The following is an 18,109-nucleotide window of genomic DNA, read 5'->3' as shown; positions in this document are numbered from 1 at the left end:
TTCCTGCTGTTCATCAATTTCAGGAGCTGTATCATAAGATATTTAGGAGGCTCCTTACTGCAGTACAAGTTAAAGCATAGTGTGTTCAGACCTCTGTAACGATGCCATTTATTCAGTATCTAGACTTTATAAGAGAAATGTTATTTCCCTCGCCTTCCGTAGTGGATATTTAGGTAGAGAATCATTGAGATGATTGAGGCAGAGAAGAGTTGTTCCCTCTAGAGAGTGTGAGAAAGAAAGAGTGGAGTATTATGTTTGGGTATCGTGGAGATGATAGAGATTCAGATGAAGATGAGCAAAGTCTTTAAATAATTCATGTTTCAAGTCCAACCTATCTTTTGATTGTAATCATGTAAGATTGGCTTATGTTTAAGGAAACAGAGGAGGTTAGAAACTTGATGGGCATATATTGAGGTTTTAGTTTGAAACAGGTATGACACTGCTACCCAGTAGGTCCTATTCTAGGTAACCTTTTGTGGCAACTCACTATTAAACTGGCTTGGTTAAATTATGAAAGACAGCTGACAGATGCATGTGTATCTTTTAAGAATTTTAGAGTTTTATGGTAAATATATATAAAGTAGCTGGGATCCCAGTGCCTATGAATTCTACTTAAGTGCCTCCATCTTTTTTTTTTTTTTTTTTTTTTAACCTGGGAATTTAAGATTAGGATCACGTGGTGGCCCGTCCTCCTACTTCTTTCCATTGTGCATCCAAGTTTTTCAACCAACCATCTTGTAGAGCTTTATTGTGTTAAACCTTAGTAATCAGATGTATTAATTTTTAATAATAACAAAGCTTTATAAAAGACCTGTTGGGCTTTATTTTGCTCCCAATAGTTACAGAATAGGGAGACAGGGCATTAGCCAGCTGAGCATGTACCTGTTCATTTTTTACAAGTGAAAACTTTTGAGAAAAGTGTGTGCTGATTTTTACATACAGAAGAGAAACTATTCAAGTTTTACTGCACTGTAACTTTTGTGTAGTGCTTTAAGTCAGTTGAAAGAACACAGAATGGTATAAAGATAAAACCAAAAGATGCTGTGCAGCATCTGTATGTCCACAGTTAGGTTTTTTTGTATTGTTTTAGTGCTCAGTAAAAGACTATTTGTAGCTGTACTTCTGTTGGAGTTGAGATATCAAATGAAAGTGGCAAATATGTTAAGAGTGATCACGAAACTGTGTGAATCTAATAGGGGAAATGAAGGGCCATACACTCTATAAAAAGAAAGGCTTTAGTTACAGTGTATTAAGCTATTCTATTAGTGTAGTGAACTGAGAGTTTGAAAATGAAATAGATGAATAAAAAAGCATCTCTCAAATGAGGTGCGTCTGTGATCTTATTCTCTCTTGCCCATTTCTTCCTTCTCCCCTCTCTCCCCACCCTACAGTCCTTAGATGACCTTTCAAATGTCCCTTCTGATGAGATAGTGCAACTCCATGCATACATCTCAGATACTGGTAAGTGAATCTGTTATTATGGCTACTTACTTATTCTCCTTGATTTATTTTGACTTTTTTAATATTGCAGGCCCTTGAAATCCTAATACTTTAATTTTTTTTACCCTCATAAAGTATTTGAATTCATATTTCCAATTAAATCCTTGTAATGGAAATCCTTACAGAAGGGGCACGTGATTGTAGTCTAGATATCTATACTTAAAATGTGGTTTAATTTTTGTTGTTTATGGTATTATTTTTCCTGTCTCTGGAGAATCATTCATTAAACATAATAGTGAGTAGCATTTATTTTAACAATTATTTAAAGAACAAATTCTGAAAGCCATCTCTTTTTTTTCTAGTCACACAATTTTAATTCTTGACTGTTTACTTCTCTTTAATGTCTTTTATACTTCCTTAATGACTTAGTTTAATTTAATGTAGTGATGGCAGTCTTTACGGTGGTGGCATTTTTGGTTATCTTTTGAAAAAATTTGCCTAGTAATAAATGAAAAAGTTTTATTGCATGATAGTAAATAACAAAAACTTCTCAGATATTGTTTGCAAACATTCTAGATGAGATTGCACTGGGTAATTAAATTGTGAATTGATCTCTAGAACTTTTTTATTTTTGGTAAATTTTACTATGCAATTGACTCTTAAATCTCTGCACTTAGATAGCAGACACATGGCCTGTGAGCAAGAATTCAACTACTTGACATTTTAATTAAACTCCATTACTCCAACCCAGTGTGAGAGCATGGTACTGTCCAAGGCTAGTGTAGTCAGTTCTCAGAGGAGGGGAAAAAAGAAGGGGAAAAAATAATTTAAAATTTAAGAATCACAATTTTGCTTTTTTAATAAAATGTCATGTGATACTTTTTTTTCTGAATTAAAATTAGAAGTGTCATTGTTTTGATCTAAGAAAGAAGGTAAACTTAGAACCACACAAATTATGTTAGATGTATAATCTTGATGGCAGCGTGTATTGATAACTATTAGCTTGACTCTTTAAATCCCTCATAATCCAGTTGAATCAGGGGATTTGTACAGGTTCATATTGTAAAGTAGGATTAAGCTGGACGTCTTCTTCACTTCGTCTTTAAACAAGAAATACAAGTCCCTGCTTTCTGGATGCTACAGGCAGTAGGTGCATCTTGCGTCTGTGCAGGCTTCTTTCCTCTGCTGATTACTACACTTTACTGTGCTTGTGGAGTGCATACAAGATCTTCTCCATAATCTTGGATGATTCACCTTGTCTTGTGTTGCAAAATAAACGCTGATTAAGAGGATCTGACATAAGAGCTGGCGGAGACAACTTCTTTCTTTTTCTGTCACTCCTGTTCTGAAGTGGTACTTCTAAAGGTGCAACTTAGCAGTGCTCCTGCAAGCGGGATGGCTGCACAGCAGAGTGGTCAACATGAGTTTAGAGGTTAGGACTTGCTCAGCATCCATGGGGCTGGGGTTTCCTGCCTCCGTTCTCTGAGCGGTCTTTTGGCAGCATCCTGACTTCCCACTCTTTTCTCTTGGGGTTCAGCACTCAACATTCTTCTTCTAAGAGGGTAGATGGCAAAGAAAAGATTCTCTGTGACCGTGGTGCACCTTGCTAGTGAGTAAATCTTACCTTGTCAGCAGCTGCACCTATCCTAGAGGTGCTCCCTGTCTGCTTAAACCTTGACGTTATACTTAAGAGAAGTCAAGGTTGGAAGTATAACAGAGGCTGGAGCTGATGATTTCTCAGGAAAAATGTATTTTATGGAGTGTGGGTGCCTTGAAAATTCACAGAACTCGATTAAAAAGTGTTTTTATCTAGCCACTGGAAAATTGTGGTTACTGGGTAATGATTCAGTCCTTAGAGATACAACATGTTACCAATTTAAGCAGTGTGCAGTATAAAGAATATTGATTCTAGGTTATTCTGTCGATTAAATGAAAGTTTTTGAAAAAAAACCTCTGTACTGGGAGAATTCTTGATAGATGAGTGTCCAGGAGAACTGAAATATTCAATGGAGAACAAAAAGATGTTTGCTTCTACTTAAGATAGAGATCTGTATTCTTTCCATTTATAAATTGACTTCTCCATAAAATGTGTGCGTGGGTGTGTTTGTACACGAACAGAGTACATATATATATGTACACAGACATGTATGTCTATGTACTCTGTACGTGGGGTTTCTGTTGATGTAAATAGCGGAGGAGTAATTTTTTAATTATGGTTAATAGCAAACTGATGATGTTAATAACAAAACCGAATACTTAGGGCTTGCTGTCACTGTCTTGTATTTACAGATTTTTTAATGCATGAACTTTTGTAATATAATTAAAGTACTTTGCATACTGGAATTTCTTCTGGTTTCACAGTTGTCTTACACTCCTATCTTGAGTTCTTTAGGTTAAAATAATTTTTTAAAAGATCTATTCTTAAACTTTAAACCTTTTCTATTCTTTGTTTAGCATGTCAGTGAAACTTGTCTAACTTTAAGGCTGCTTAAGCTCTCTTTAAGTTCACATAATAAGTTTCTGGAGGGTATCACTTGTACAGTGTTTTGGATAAAGGGATGGCTTACTCTTCTGCTTGCATGTCCATTTTTGTCTCTCAAGTCTGTCATTCCAGACATTTCTTCACTTCACGTTTGTGTCGTCTTCCTTCTTTCTGTTTGTTCCTTTCTTGTTTTTGTTTTTAAACTACTAGTCTATGCTGACTATGACCCATATGCTGTGGCAGGAGTGTGTAATGACCACGGCAAGACATATGCACTGTACGCTATCACAGTTCATCGACGAAATCCAAACAGTGAAGAGACATGGAAGACGTATCGACGCTATAGTGACTTCCATGACTTTCACATGAGGATCACTGAGCAGGTAATTAATCTCATAAAATTCTTTTAAGGTTTCTTTGAAAGGTGCTTTTTTTTGCATGATGGTATGGCGTGAGTATTGGCTTTCTCAAAGTGACTTCAGATGTGGTGTTAAAGCAGTACATTATTTTCCATTAAAGTGTACTTTTTTTTACCATTTATATCATACATGATTTGTACTGGGCAGTTTACAGGTGCGTGTTTATATAGTTTAGTACCTGATGGCTATGTAATTGCTCTAACAAAAAGAAATTTAACTTAGGAAGCTTTTCGCCCCACATCTCCCTTTGCTTAATTTTACTTTAAAATGTTTGTATGGAAGTGCTATTGGTCTCAAACAGTGGTGTATTTCCCTTGCCATATTTGTCACAGAGATTAAGAAATAAAAACTGAACTTGGAAATAGGTATTTAGGTTTTAAGTGAAATGTTGAGGATCGGTGGGGTCTCAAAAGGGACTGCTGTTGGCAGTTCAGTGTACTGCTAGATAATCTGCCTTTTAATGCTCTACTTGTGTTCTCAGACTCTTAACCCTCCTAAAATGAAAGAAGAAAAAATACAGACTTGTAATTCACCAACTGGTACAAAGCAGAACCTGCTGACATGAAAAAGTGTTGAAAACACAGTGCCTTTAAAAGAGGAGGGTGAAATGCTTTTAAACCAAGCCTTTGGAGAAGTCAATTTTGACTGTGTAATCTTTGAACTAGGCAGAAGTGTTGGATTATATCCCTTTACTCTGTTATTAATAGAGAGGCATAGAGAATAAATTCTGTGCAAGTAGGTTAGCATTGTAAAGTTACAACAGTAGTAAAAATGCAAAAGGCTTTATTAAAAAAGCAAACATTGTGTTGAATATTTGTATTAATTATAGATAGTCTGACTTTCCTTTGAATTTCTGATTATCTTAGTGTGTTATCAGTAAATATGGAATACCAATTTTTGTACTCTTCTCCAAACTGTTTTTTTTTTTTTTTAATTAATTCACTGATTTGAAGAATTTTTGATCTGTTGAAACAGGTACAGGTTCCTGGATATTATAGCAAGTTAATGTTCTGCAGATATGGGGCAGTCATTTAAATCTGACCTACCAAAATGACTAAAAAATAATGGCAGAAGCGCAAAAATTTTTCAAAATATGAAAGCTCAGACATTCCTTATTGCTAAATCTTATTTCTTTGAATTTACAGAAAATTTAAATGTTCTCCTAGAGCACTAAGATTGTGAAAAATAAAGAAATTCCTGTGCTTCATTGTAGCATCTCAGAAACTCCCAACAATTTTGCTTTGTTTTGAGAATTAAATAGACATTCCTACCGAGTTTATGGGCACAGGCCTATCAGTGTCACTGATACACTGAGAACCCCTCTTGTGTGCTTGTCTGAGACATTTTTATTGACATGTTAAGGGTAAAGTTTAGAATCTTGTTTAAAATTGATAGGAAGGGCAGGGATAATTGTTTGTTTTTCAGAGAATATAGGTACTTGATACAAAATGGAATTGAAGTTAGCTGTGTCTACTATCTGAGCTTTTTTTCTTAAAGTATTGAACAGATTCACAACAGTTTCTTTATTCAGTAGTGTAATAAATATCATTTGAAGTAGATATCCTTACTTAAAATAGAGGCTGTTCTTTGCTTACATTGGTTCTGTTTAGATGCAAGTATTCAAATAAAAACTAGACCATCTTCTGTTCAGTTATTTTCCATCATGACGTATTTGCAAGGGAATGGGATTTGTAAAGCTGGAAAGAGTTCTCTTTTGGTTCTTCCTGCAGTCCATAATCATGATCTGAGCTTTTTAACCTTTCAAAGTTTAATGATGTTTTTGCAAAAAGACACCTTACAGAGACGGAGCTGAATCAATCTCATTAAATCTGTAATTTTGTGGTCTTCTCTAGAGAGAGAAAAGGATAAAACCTTTTTTCAGGTTGTTTCCTAAAGCCTAGATACTATACTTTTCTCTCTTTACTGCCTTAGAAATATTATTTTTTATTTACAGGAAATCGGGATTCTATATGTGGATAATCCTGATTCTTCGAGTTTTATTCTTGTCACTTTTTTATTTTTGTGCATTGTAGCACTTTTTTATTTTTGTGTATTGAAGTCTTAAGGCCTCTTCTTTTCCTGCTGCTTCCCTGGAACACCCATTCTTTCTGTAAAACCAGAACAGCGGAATAGATGTCAACCAGTGCCAATCACTGTCATTCCCTGGAGAAAAGGCACAAGTGATGGCATATCAAGCATGCTATGATCACCTATGTGTAAACTGGGTGCTGCCGTCCACTCCAGGGATAAAAGCTTGATCATTTCCTTAGTAATGGAGAGGAGTAGAAGAGAGGAAAGGGAAGATGTTTTAGGAAGATTTGCAAGTTCTCTTGATGGAGTATCATAACCTTACTAACTTCTGCCCAAATAATAATGATAAAACTTGAGCTTAAACCTTTTGCACACTGTACTAGTCTGTATTTCAAAAGTGAATATCATGTGTGTGTGTTTTCAGAAATTAAATTTTGCCCTTGACAGTCTCCTGAGAATTTTCATGCACTTCTTCTTGATGACCTAGCTTTAATTTTGACTTTTTCAAGGAATCTGACTTCTGGGCTTGAAGCAGAAGTTATTTGTCAGGTGTTATATGGGAGATAAGAATGGGTTAATTTAATGACCCCTATAATTTCTAAGCTTATATGGTGATTTGAAACTCTCTTGAAAACAGAATTAAAAAATCTCTTTTTTGTAGTTTGAAAACCTTGCAAATATACTGAAACTTCCTGGCAAAAAGACATTCAACAACATGGACAGAGAATTTTTGGAAAAGAGGAAAAAAGATTTAAATGCATATTTGCAGGTAAGCTGTTACACTTTTTTTGATTGTGTTCTTGCTTGGAATTCTTTTTTCTGAGATAGAAAATTTGTTAGCATGCTTTTTTTTTTTTTTTTAAATATATATAAATAGCGATGTTGTAGGTGGTATACAATCCTAAACAGTATACCATAAAATTTCATATTATCTGATAAGTTTGAGGGTTTTTTTCCTGTTTTGATTTTGAAAGAACGAGCCAGTACTTTCACAACTCCTCTGAGCTGGTAAGGTTCCAGCTGTGTTGGGTTTTGAGCTCTATGCCATTAACTTTGTTCTGTTACACTCGTGATTGTGGTTACTTTCTCTTGTGCTGTTGCATAAGGATTGACATGGCACCCACTTCAGCAGTGTAGCAAACCACACAGCTTCTCCATTCAGATAAGGCCTGTATCAGGCCAACTAAAGGAATTCAGTTGTCTTACTTCATAGGGACTTTCTGGTTATTTAGCATTAAATATCTTGAGCGACTCAATGGACATGTTAACAACAAATAATGAAGAAGTATAGAGCATCGTGAAATCTGATTGTTCTGTTTAGAGTGTTAGTATTTTTTCCTTTGTGTGACATATGTGCCCCATTTTTAATAGTAACATTTTTTTCAGTCACAGGTTTGTTTTTTTTTTTCTTGGAGTTTTAGAAGGAGTTTGAGTGGTCATAAAGGTGTGTGTTTTTCTGTGAGATGCTATAATTAATATACTAGTTCAAATTATGAGAATTACCAAGAAGTAAGTTGTTTCGATCTTGAGAATAGTGTAATGTTGGAATAAAATTTAGAGAATTAATGTGAAAATCCATTGCAAGATGTAATGTCTTTGTGCATGGTAAACTTCTGCTAAATTGAATGGTATGGCCTTTTTCATTATTTATTAAAAAGCAGCTTTTAAAAATTATTTTACTCAGCTCTTGTTAAATCCTGAAATGATGAAAGCTTCTCCAGCTTTAGCCCACTATGTGTATGACTTCCTGGAGAATAAAGCCTACAGCAAAGGGAAGGGGGATTTTGCACGGAAGGTAAGGATGTTTTGCACTGTCAAGGGAACTTTACAGCATTCATTAGTGCAATGATTGCATTTAACAGGGATGTTGAACTGATGTTAAACAACTACACAGCACTTTCAAAACAACTTGCAAGTGAGTTTCTTTAATACTTTGTGAGTGGCAAAGTATCTGAGGGTATATGGAACCAAAAATTTACAGCTTCCGTACCAGGTAAATTTATTTGTATGACAAGGAAATAAAATTTTCAAATCAGATGTGGTGCATTGCACAAAGACTGCTTTAAAAGTGGTTGTTAAAAGTTACTTTCTGTCAGACATCTGTGGGTTTTTTTCATAGTCTCGTTCCTTCTAATTTCTTTTTCAGTTCTTTACTCTGTTTTTGCTGCTGTTACCGTGCTCTCCACTCTTCAGCCCAAAAGATGAAATACATTTCCCTTCAAAAGCAGCTGTTATGTATTTAGCCATTGTAACTATTCAGTCGTTGGTCAAATTTGGAGCTCTGAGCTGTGCATCCTTTATGTTAAGCCATCAGAACTCTCTTCAGATAAGCGATTCTTTGTTCAGTTGACCAGTTTGTGTGGGCATCTGCTTTGCAAATATAGCTCTTTCTGAAGTTTTAGTGATTTTGATATAAAAAACATCTGCAACGGTATTGTCATTTCAAGTTGTTGTTCTACCTGTATTCCTTAAATACTTATCAGTGAAACCATTAAATAATTGTCAAGGTTTGTGTAATGACTAAGATTTGATTTCCAGCTTAGCAGGTTCTTCATAAACTTAACTTTTTTTAAGGGCATCACACTAGTATTTTGCCTCTGTTTGGACTGAATTTAGAGTATATACCAAAAAAAAAAAAAAGTAACAGTTTCTATGGAACTACTTTATGTTTTTAATTTTACTTGCTATGATATTAAAGCATATTACTCCAGTGCTGTTTAAAAGAGGCAAGTTTCAAAGGTGAAGAGTTGAAAGCAGAAGTGAAACATCTGGAACCAGGAAGATTGGAAGGGAGAAATGACATTGAATGGAGAAGAAAAGGAAAATAAATTCAAGCTAAGAAAAGCTGAGGGATGGGAAATGGAAATGACTCAGGAAAAAGATCTGTTGAAAGATATAAATAGCTACAGTGGGGCTGTAAGGAATGAGAAATGTAAATTAAAGTGAAGCTAAAACTTTCTGCATTCTGTAATGAAGTTAAGCAGTTTGTGGTGTTCTTTGTATTATTGTTCTCTGGAAGAGTGTGATACTTCTCATAGCATGTTTAATATAGCGGTGTCCTCATAGATTATACAATTCTGGTTAAACATCTTCCCCTTCAGATGGACACATTTGTAAACCCACTGCGTAACTCTATGAGAAATGTATCAAATGCAGTCAAGTCTCTTCCTGACAGCCTGGCAGAGGGAATGACTAAAATGTCAGACAACATGGGTAAAATGTCAGAGAGATTGGGACAAGACATAAAGCAATCATTTTTCAAGGTAAGAAAGTATTTGGTAGTTAATACATACTAGTAAAGTAACAGGAGATTAGCTATCGACTCACTTAAATTTATGTTGTATACTGTAATGAGGAGTCATTAGACAGGAAACAATCTGTTTTATACCTACCCTTAGTTTCAGCAGTCATTATAGTACAAACATGGAGTTCTCTTTGCTGCTAAGTAACACATTTTAAGATGACGTCTACAGACTTTTACAGTGATGCTTCTTCACTTAATTCAGTGCATCCACGTGAGAAGAATATGAGTCTCTGATTTTTCCAATTTTTTTACCAACCATTCTCATAAAGCTAGTTTGCTGCATCTGCTGCTTTCATTAGAAAAAAAAAAAAGAAAACAAAAAAAAACCACATGTATTTTGAAATTTAGAATAAGAAGGTAGCCTCTTTTCTGCTTATTCCTTGCTGAATTCTATTTTTAATTAAATTTTCTTTGTGTCTTTCCTGCCATCTTTCCTTATATTCCTAAAATGTAATACCTTAGAGGTGGGGAATGGTAACATGGCATGCTATCTAGAAGTCCTATGAAAGTAGTAATATTTCTAACATGCCCATCTTACCTTCCTTTTCCTTGCCCTCCTCTTTGTGTGTCTAGCTGTAAGGTTTGTGATCAGGGATTGTTCCTTTTTGTGTTACCAGAACAGTTATTTGTGGCAGATGTAGAACAGCAACCAAAATGAGTTAACGCTTAAGCCATGAAAGGGAATAATGGATCTGTGGTGGCGGGGTCATTTTTTGTTTGTTATTTTTTTATGAATTGTGAGATAAAATGACTGTCTCTGAACTTTTTCATTGCTCGTAACTTCCCTGGTGTGTGACTAGCAATATGTCTGCAGTTAAACTCACTGGGAAGTCCATGACTAGGCAGGACTTAAGATCGAGAGGAAGTATCAGAAGAAATATCAGTCCCATATGAATTTCTAGGTGCTTTTCAACTGAAGCATTATGCACTGGAGAAAATATACATGGATTGTCTTAAAGGTGTTGGCAACTTTGATAGCTATAGGAGAATACCTACAAGCCTTAATTGTTGGAAGATGAAAAGACTAGAGTGATCAGGCATTGGGGCAGGCTGCCCAGGGAAGTGGTGGAGTCACCGTCCCTGGAGGTGTACAAGAAACGTGTAGATGTGGTGCTTAGGGACATGGTTTAGTGAGTTAGGTGGTGTGGGTTGACGGTTGGACTTGATGATCCTTGAGGTCTTTTCCAACCTTAATGATTCTATGATTCTGATTTATCTGCAGTAGTATGCAACTGACTTTTGACCAAATGTTTGCTTTTTATTTTCATAACCAAATAGACTATAAAAATTGATCTGATTTATTTGTATTCTAAAGTATTTTTTCCTTCATAAACATTAGCATTTTTTCGTTGTAGGTGCCTCCTTTGATCCAGAAAACCTATTCAGATCCTGACCACTGCCGTGTTGCAGCACCAATTGATGACAATGTGAGTCTGATATTTGTACTTTCAAAGCTGACTGCTCTAAAACCAAATGAATGAAGTTGCTTATTCTCTGCTAAACTAGGTGTTTATCATTTTCTAATGTTACACCAGGCACTTACAAACAGTTCTTAACTTTTAAAAAGAAACCTGTATGCTTCCTTCTAAAATTAACATCTTTGTTAGCACAACAATGGCTTGCACAACAGTGGAATTACTAGAGTCTACATGCTACTGCTTCTGTGTTTTGTGGGTTAGGGTTTGTTTGGTGGGGTTTTTTTTCCCTCTTCTTCCTCCAATTTCTGTCTGTTCAAAGCTAGTATAGTACCAGACTGTTAGCATCATTTCAGTTGCCACTTTGTGGTTTCTGGTTTCTGATGTGACCTTAGCAGTTGTTTAATGGATCAGAAGTAGTGTTTGCTGTGTTGTTGTAGAAAAACTTAAGAATGTGTTCCTAAATAATAGACCTTAGTATGTGGCTACCTAAAATGTGTGAAGTAGTAATATTAGAAACTTGAAAGTGAAGTTTAAGCTCTTGATGTTTCATAAGCTCTGGTATTTTGCTATTGTTTTGATTGAAACACTGATCATATATGTGAAAACAATTGGAAAAAACCTTTTATCTCTAAGCAGGACAGAAAGGCCATAAGATTACTAGTGATTATATGCAATTTGCTATGGTCATAAATCTGCACCTGTTCTGCCCTTCATGTTTTGTGTTTTTTGGTCACATCAAAGCATTCCAGTTTGTCTTCCTGTGCATAACTGCTATGATGGCTTGGTAAATGGATTTTTGCTCAGATAACAGCCTTGAGTTCTGCAGGGTTTTCTTTTTCCCTATTATTTTTCACTATAGACTAAGACTGTATCCCTACGTTTGCAATTACAAATATCTTTGATACTCCTGAGCCATCTGTTTTGCATGGGCAAAACAAAATAATATCATGCAAGGATATGAGCAGCTTCTCTGCAAATATTTCATTGATCTGTAAAATAAATAGAAGCTACAGTTCTTGATAGATTGTAAATTAACATACCAAATATTTCTAAAGGGCAGATTTCAAATGTTTTAAGACCTTTTATCTCTCAGCTGCTCTTTTAAGATGCATTATTCACAACTTAGTCACTAAATTAGAAAAAAAATATGGTAGCTTGAATGGAATTTTACATGGAGAAGCAGTACTGTAAAAGTGAGGCATGCATCTATAAAATCTCCAGATGGATTATGAATCCACTGTCTGTCTTACAGTTGTATATGAAGATGTGCTTGTGTAGTCTACTAAAAAACATCCACATAGCTGTGAGATCTTGCTACTTCTTCCAGTGTAGGATTAACAATATAGTGCAAACTACTACTCTTCCAAGTAGAGTTATATCGTATTTCAAATACAAAACAAAATTCTGGATATTATGCTTAGAATTTTAAAATCCTTATAATAAAAAAAAAGAGAAAGTGCATTCGGTCTTTAAATAAATTTTGCTGAGGATACAGTAAGATTTTAACTTTAGCTTGATATGCTATAAAGTTTTAATAATAAATGTGAAATTTAAGCACTGAATCAGTCAAAAAATCGAATTCATTTGTTGTATTTGAGATAAATATTTGTGGTCTCATGTGCAATGGAAATGTAATTCCAAATGCTGTCTCTTTATGCAATAACTTAACAACATGTAAGCTTGTATTTTGGCATATAAGCAGGCCTTGAAAAGCTTCTGTTTTTTCTGTAAGAGAAACATTAATAGCAACTAATGCTTTCATTCTACAGAACTCAGTAAACTCCCCCTCAAATTTAAATATTTGAAAAAATGTTAACAGTTACTGCAAGTGTATGCCATCCTTCTTTAAAAACTTTTAGGTAGTTACTGAATTCTCTGTTTTAGGATTTCCATAAAAGTTGTTTTTTGTAAGGCAATCTGTGTAACATCTTGTATTAAATAATAAAACGATGTTTCTTTTCTTAATCTACAAGCATAAAAGCACTTAATAGCCATGCAGATTCAAATGATGTCTAAATAAAAGGCAGTTTGTTGCAGTAAAGTGTCACTGTTCTTAGGAGGTTCTGACATTGATGCAGTGCATCCGTAAGGAAAACATGACAAAAACTTCTGGAGTTTTCGTGTTAGGCAACTGGAAGCAGAGCTACCAAAGGAAGAGGTCAGGGACAATCTTTCTCTTTAGGACATGTTTAGTTGTATTAACTTTGTTCAACTTCGGTGAAATAACTGTTTCTTTTTGTCTTATTTTAAAAATTCAGTGGATTCAAGCGTAGTTTGTCTTTAATTTTCAATCTTTCTTTGCTATTAACGATTTAGTAGAAGATTTAGGGAAGATGTCATATTACAGTAAAGTACAGAGCAAAGTATTTGTCATTTTCTGCTTATACTGAAGCATTTGACCAGGGCCTTGGCTACTAAAACTGTGGCTTTCTTGAACTGCAATAAAAGTTTACTGATTATACTTTTACTCGGTGGTCAGGTGGATGACAATATTCCGCTGCGAGTAATGCTCCTTCTTATGGATGAAGTCTTTGATTTAAAGGAAAGAAATCAATGGTTAAGAAGAAATATAAAAAATCTACTTCAGCAACTTATTAGAGCAACATATGGTGACACAATTAATAGGTACTGCTTTTCTTTATATAGAGTGATCATGTAAGTGAGACTATATAGAATGTGTCTATAAATCCTTTTTGGTATTACTAAATTATTGTGATTTAGATCTGCATGCATTCTACTATGAAGAGGATCAATAAACCAGGTACAAATGTGGTTGTAAAATGGAGATTTTACATTCTGAAAACATTGCTGAAAGACAAATTCTGGTAATTCTTACATGCCAGAGAAGTTCCAAAGGAGCTTTCACATATTAGCAAGAGTTCATTTTTCCGTGAGTGTAACTCAATACTGATGATGTCAATACTTCTTACCCTTTTTGCTAGTAATGCATTTTATTACTTTCTGCACTATTTTTTGATGCCACAAATTATATACTGGCACTATCAAATTATGTAAAGTGCACTGAGTTGCTATGCTCAGTTTTTTCTCTCTCACTTTAAAAAATGGAGGAGGGGAAGGGAAAGGATGTTATGGGTCTGTTCTGCCTCCCATGTTCTCTGTAATTTTTCATGCAAATGCAAAGCAAATTAGTAGTGCTAAATAAGTAATGTTTCTTTCACTTGGCTTTGAAATCTACTGTTTCCAGGCCTTCCCTTCTAATAATTTGTTTCTGAAATGTAAATAAAAATATAGAACAAATACTTTTCTACTTTTCTGTGGCACTAAATTGTCACTTTGGATTAGTACCATGAATCAAAAAAATTTCTGGCAGGTGAGAAGTAGTTTCCTGTTACTTTTTCAGGACATTCCTCACTGTATCATTACTTTATACCCTTTGCAAGTATATTTGTGATGTTTTCATCATCACATATAGACCATTCTTGTGGTACTAGTAGTGATGCAGCCGTGTAATAGTAGTGGAACTGCGTCTTTTTCAAATAATTCCTCGTGGCCAGGTGACAGTTATCTTGAGAGCTGCGCTTCCAAAAACATGCTGCCCTTTTGAACAATTCTGAATACTTTTTGCTGTTTTCAGATTGTAGTATAACTAGCTGAGTTTGTGCACAGGCTGCTGCTTTCTTATTGCAGAGATGTGTGCAGAACTACTTTGCTTCTGCATTTGGAACTATTCCAGACACTCACAGCTTCCTCTGGTTCGGCAGTCATACCTTGTCCTAGCAGATTCTTGGTGTTTAATGGCATTCTGCAGCAAAATTGTGTTTTCCTGTTTCTTAGATTCAAATTATGTTTAGGAGAATAATCCTGAGATTATGGTGATACCCAGATGTGGAATATCTGTAAACATATTTGGATATTGAGCTGTGTGTATGTGTTGATGAATGAAGGTTGAAGTTTATGATCAATCTGTATGTCCTGTTAAAGAGTATGAAGTAACTGCATACATAAGTATGGTAATTTGAGATTTTAAGTAGGTTCATTGCTTACCGAAGCAGAACTTGAAGCACGCTCCATGGAGACCAATGTTCTACAAGCAGAATATTTATCTAATGCTGATGGGAGATGCAACATCAAATTTACAGCCTGCTTAGTCATCATACATTTACTCAAAAAGGAAAAGGCTTCAGCTTTAGGAGTGATTAGTGAGCTTAGATTTTTATATTGAGAATCAGTGTTTGCCTTCCTAATGTGCAGTTTTATAGAACCTGCTTACAGAGTTGGAGAAAGCTGAAATTATACTTTGTTTGCCCTAGATTGCTCTTTAAAATACTATTTATGTGTTCTCTGTTCGAAAAATTAAATGAGAGAGACTTGTTGCTTTGATTTTAGAAAAATAGTTGATCATGTTGATTGGATGACATCTCCTGAGCAAGTAGCAGATGCAGTGAAACGCTTCAGGTATGTCTTTTATCATAGATCTTAAATATGCAGTACTTGCCAATTGATGTCTCATTTCTTTGTATCCTTCCTATTCTTTTTATGTGGGGAAATTATTACTACTGTACAGAATTCCAGTTGGAGCGTACACTGCTTTATATGTGTGTTAAGTGAGAAAGTAATTGTCACAGGAAGAAGAATACTTTTTTTCTCCTCTTCCTTAAAAAGTTCTTTGTTAACCAGTCTAGAAGAGATAGAGTATGGGTGTACTTATGAATTTCATCATATTGCTGGATGAAGTGTCTTGTTTGACTTGATGAAAGCATGTGCGCCTCTTGCCTTAAAAGGTGAACAAATATTACTAAAAAACCCATATCTCTAAGCTAATATGTTTCACATGTGGGCAGATACAATGGAACTGAAGTCTGAATTTGAAAGTATCAAAGGCTCTGTCATTCAGTTTCCCAGAAGTCTTAATGGTTTCTGTAATGTTGTTGAGCAAAAGGCACCCCCTTTGCCTTTTTTTTTTTTTTTTTTTGGGCTGAGGTGGTAAAGTAGGACAATGTATTAGCCAAAGGGTCATACTATACAGATATTCTGTCATTTAATAAAATCAAGTAAGAATGTGTGGTTCTTACTCAGAAAATGTCATTTGCTGAGGCAAAATAGCTTTTTAGACAGAGGCATGTCTTCTGCATTGGGCTTTATGCTACAGTGAAACTACTTCATCTCAGCTTTAGCTTGTTGATAGGTTAACTACTGTCAGAGAACTAATGAAGCAATGAATAGACTAAGCCTAGAGTCTCTCGGTGGCAATACAGACTGCTCGGTAAAAGTAAATCTTAGGTATATTTTATGTAACAAGTATGTGGTATTTCAAGGTTTTTTCGTGTGTAGTGTTTTCTTAAATTTTGTTTTCATCTAATTCTTGTACTAAAAAAGTATATGGTAGCTACTGATAGTGTGAGTGTATTGTACTTCTTGCTTTTGATTTCTTTTTTTGCCTTTTCCCTTTTCTAATATTTGCAGTGTGTGTTTAGGTTGTGTGCAAATTACTTTCTTGCATTTATTTTATGAAATAACTGAGGAATTAAGAAGAGCCTTTCACTTGATAAAATTCTAATGTATTTTGACAGATTTGCTTTTGTTACAGAGATGCTTTTTGGCCCAACGGCATTTTAGCGGAGGCTGTTCCACGGAGGGACAAAGCTATTAGAATGAGAACAAGAGTGGCAGGGAAGACCAAATTACTGGAGGTAATGCCAGGTAAGTGAGTCTGAGATTGAAGCCTAATAATCCTTACCTTATATTGTTACTGGAATTAATGGCAGTATTCTTGTTGATTGTTGAAATGTTAAAAAGAAGTGTTGACATGTGAACTGTTAAATAAAAAGGTTTTTAATTATTAAGACACTGAACATTTTCACAGGTACTGTGACTTTGCAACTGTAATTCTGTATTTAGTACATACATTAAAACTGTATTTAGTTTCACTACAGGATTTTAGCGCATGAAATACCTATATTCCAATACAGCATGATTTCATGTAAAATAATGTGGTTCCCAATATATAGTGTAAAAGTGAGGTAATTTTCAGAAATCCTTACTGCTATAAGAGAACTTTTAGTTTAGTCATGTTGTGTATAATAGAGGTGCTGTTACTTTGACTTCCAGGCTATGTAATTTGAAAGACTTATTATTCAGTTTAAGTTTGTTAACACAGAAGCAGAATTTAGCTTAAACTTCTATGTAACTTTCATTTTTGTAGATGAACTGAAGCACATCATAGGCGCTGAGACTACACGGAAAGGAATTCTTCGGGTCTTTGAAATGTTCCAGCACACCCAACTGAATAAGAGAATGGTGTATGTGTTTCTGGAGAGATTCCTAGAAACCTTGTTTCCACAAAATAAATTCCATGAGCTCTTTAACAAACTGCATTCACGGTCAAAGCAGATGCAGAGGTATAAGCAGAGACTACATTCTACTCAAGCGCCTTCCTTACAGAAAAGGTGACACTTCAAACCTGTTAAGCTGGTGTATGTTTGTCCAGGACTAATTACTTGGGCAGATTCTCTGGGGCTTCAAACTCACATGCTGTTACTTCTGCACCAGTCTTCTAGTGTCACATATTAGATTATTAATGCATCTGTAAGACCTGTGGATCTTCTCATCTTCAGTTGTAATTCAACCACTACCAGAAGGGTTTGTGTGTCTTAAATGATGTGGTGCATCTTCATGCAACATTGAGAAGAATACTGGCTCAATATATGAGAACGCCAATTCCTTCCGGTCCTGAGTCGATGTTTTGCCGGCAATGAAAAGTGCCAGACTGTTCACGTAAAGCACAACTATGGTGATACAGTGGAAAAAAAAATAGGATGTTTTGGCACTGGGAGATAGTGCAATGTGTGAGAATCAGGTGGAACTGTTCTACGTTATGACTGTTGAGGCTCTTTAGGGCTCTTTTAACATTCTCGTTAAAAAGCTGAGCTAACAGGAAAAGCAGTCTCTGGAATAGCAGGTTCATAGGAGAGGGGAGAAATAGTTATAGCCCCATCATAAAAGTACATTTATTAGAGAAAAGTTGAGGTAATGTGGCTTGTGTGCCACATTTACA

The 18,109-nt window shown here is 35.2% G+C and overlaps 1 protein-coding gene across 1 annotated transcript in view; it reads left to right on the top strand.

Moving 5' to 3' along the window:
• SNX13 (sorting nexin 13) overlaps nt 1–17,709 on the top strand; it is a 45,569-nt gene extending 27,860 nt beyond the window's left edge. Inside the window, exons 16-26 of the mRNA XM_010081283.1 lie at nt 1,392–1,461; nt 4,133–4,305; nt 7,034–7,141; nt 8,057–8,167; nt 9,474–9,635; nt 11,032–11,103; nt 13,574–13,719; nt 15,442–15,510; nt 16,643–16,755; nt 17,258–17,501; nt 17,670–17,709. Coding sequence (XP_010079585.1) covers nt 1,392–1,461; nt 4,133–4,305; nt 7,034–7,141; nt 8,057–8,167; nt 9,474–9,635; nt 11,032–11,103; nt 13,574–13,719; nt 15,442–15,510; nt 16,643–16,755; nt 17,258–17,501; nt 17,670–17,709 — 1,308 coding nt within the window. The remainder of the gene's footprint in view (nt 1–1,391; nt 1,462–4,132; nt 4,306–7,033; nt 7,142–8,056; nt 8,168–9,473; nt 9,636–11,031; nt 11,104–13,573; nt 13,720–15,441; nt 15,511–16,642; nt 16,756–17,257; nt 17,502–17,669) is intronic.
• Nucleotides 17,710–18,109: the final 400 nt, after the last annotated feature.

Source organism: Pterocles gutturalis, unplaced genomic scaffold, assembly GCF_000699245.1.
Source record: "Pterocles gutturalis isolate BGI_N339 unplaced genomic scaffold, ASM69924v1 scaffold14669, whole genome shotgun sequence".
Lineage (NCBI taxonomy): Eukaryota > Metazoa > Chordata > Aves > Pterocliformes > Pteroclidae > Pterocles > Pterocles gutturalis.
Note: the sequence above shows the minus strand (reverse complement) of the source record. Positions and strands in the feature narration are given on the sequence as shown.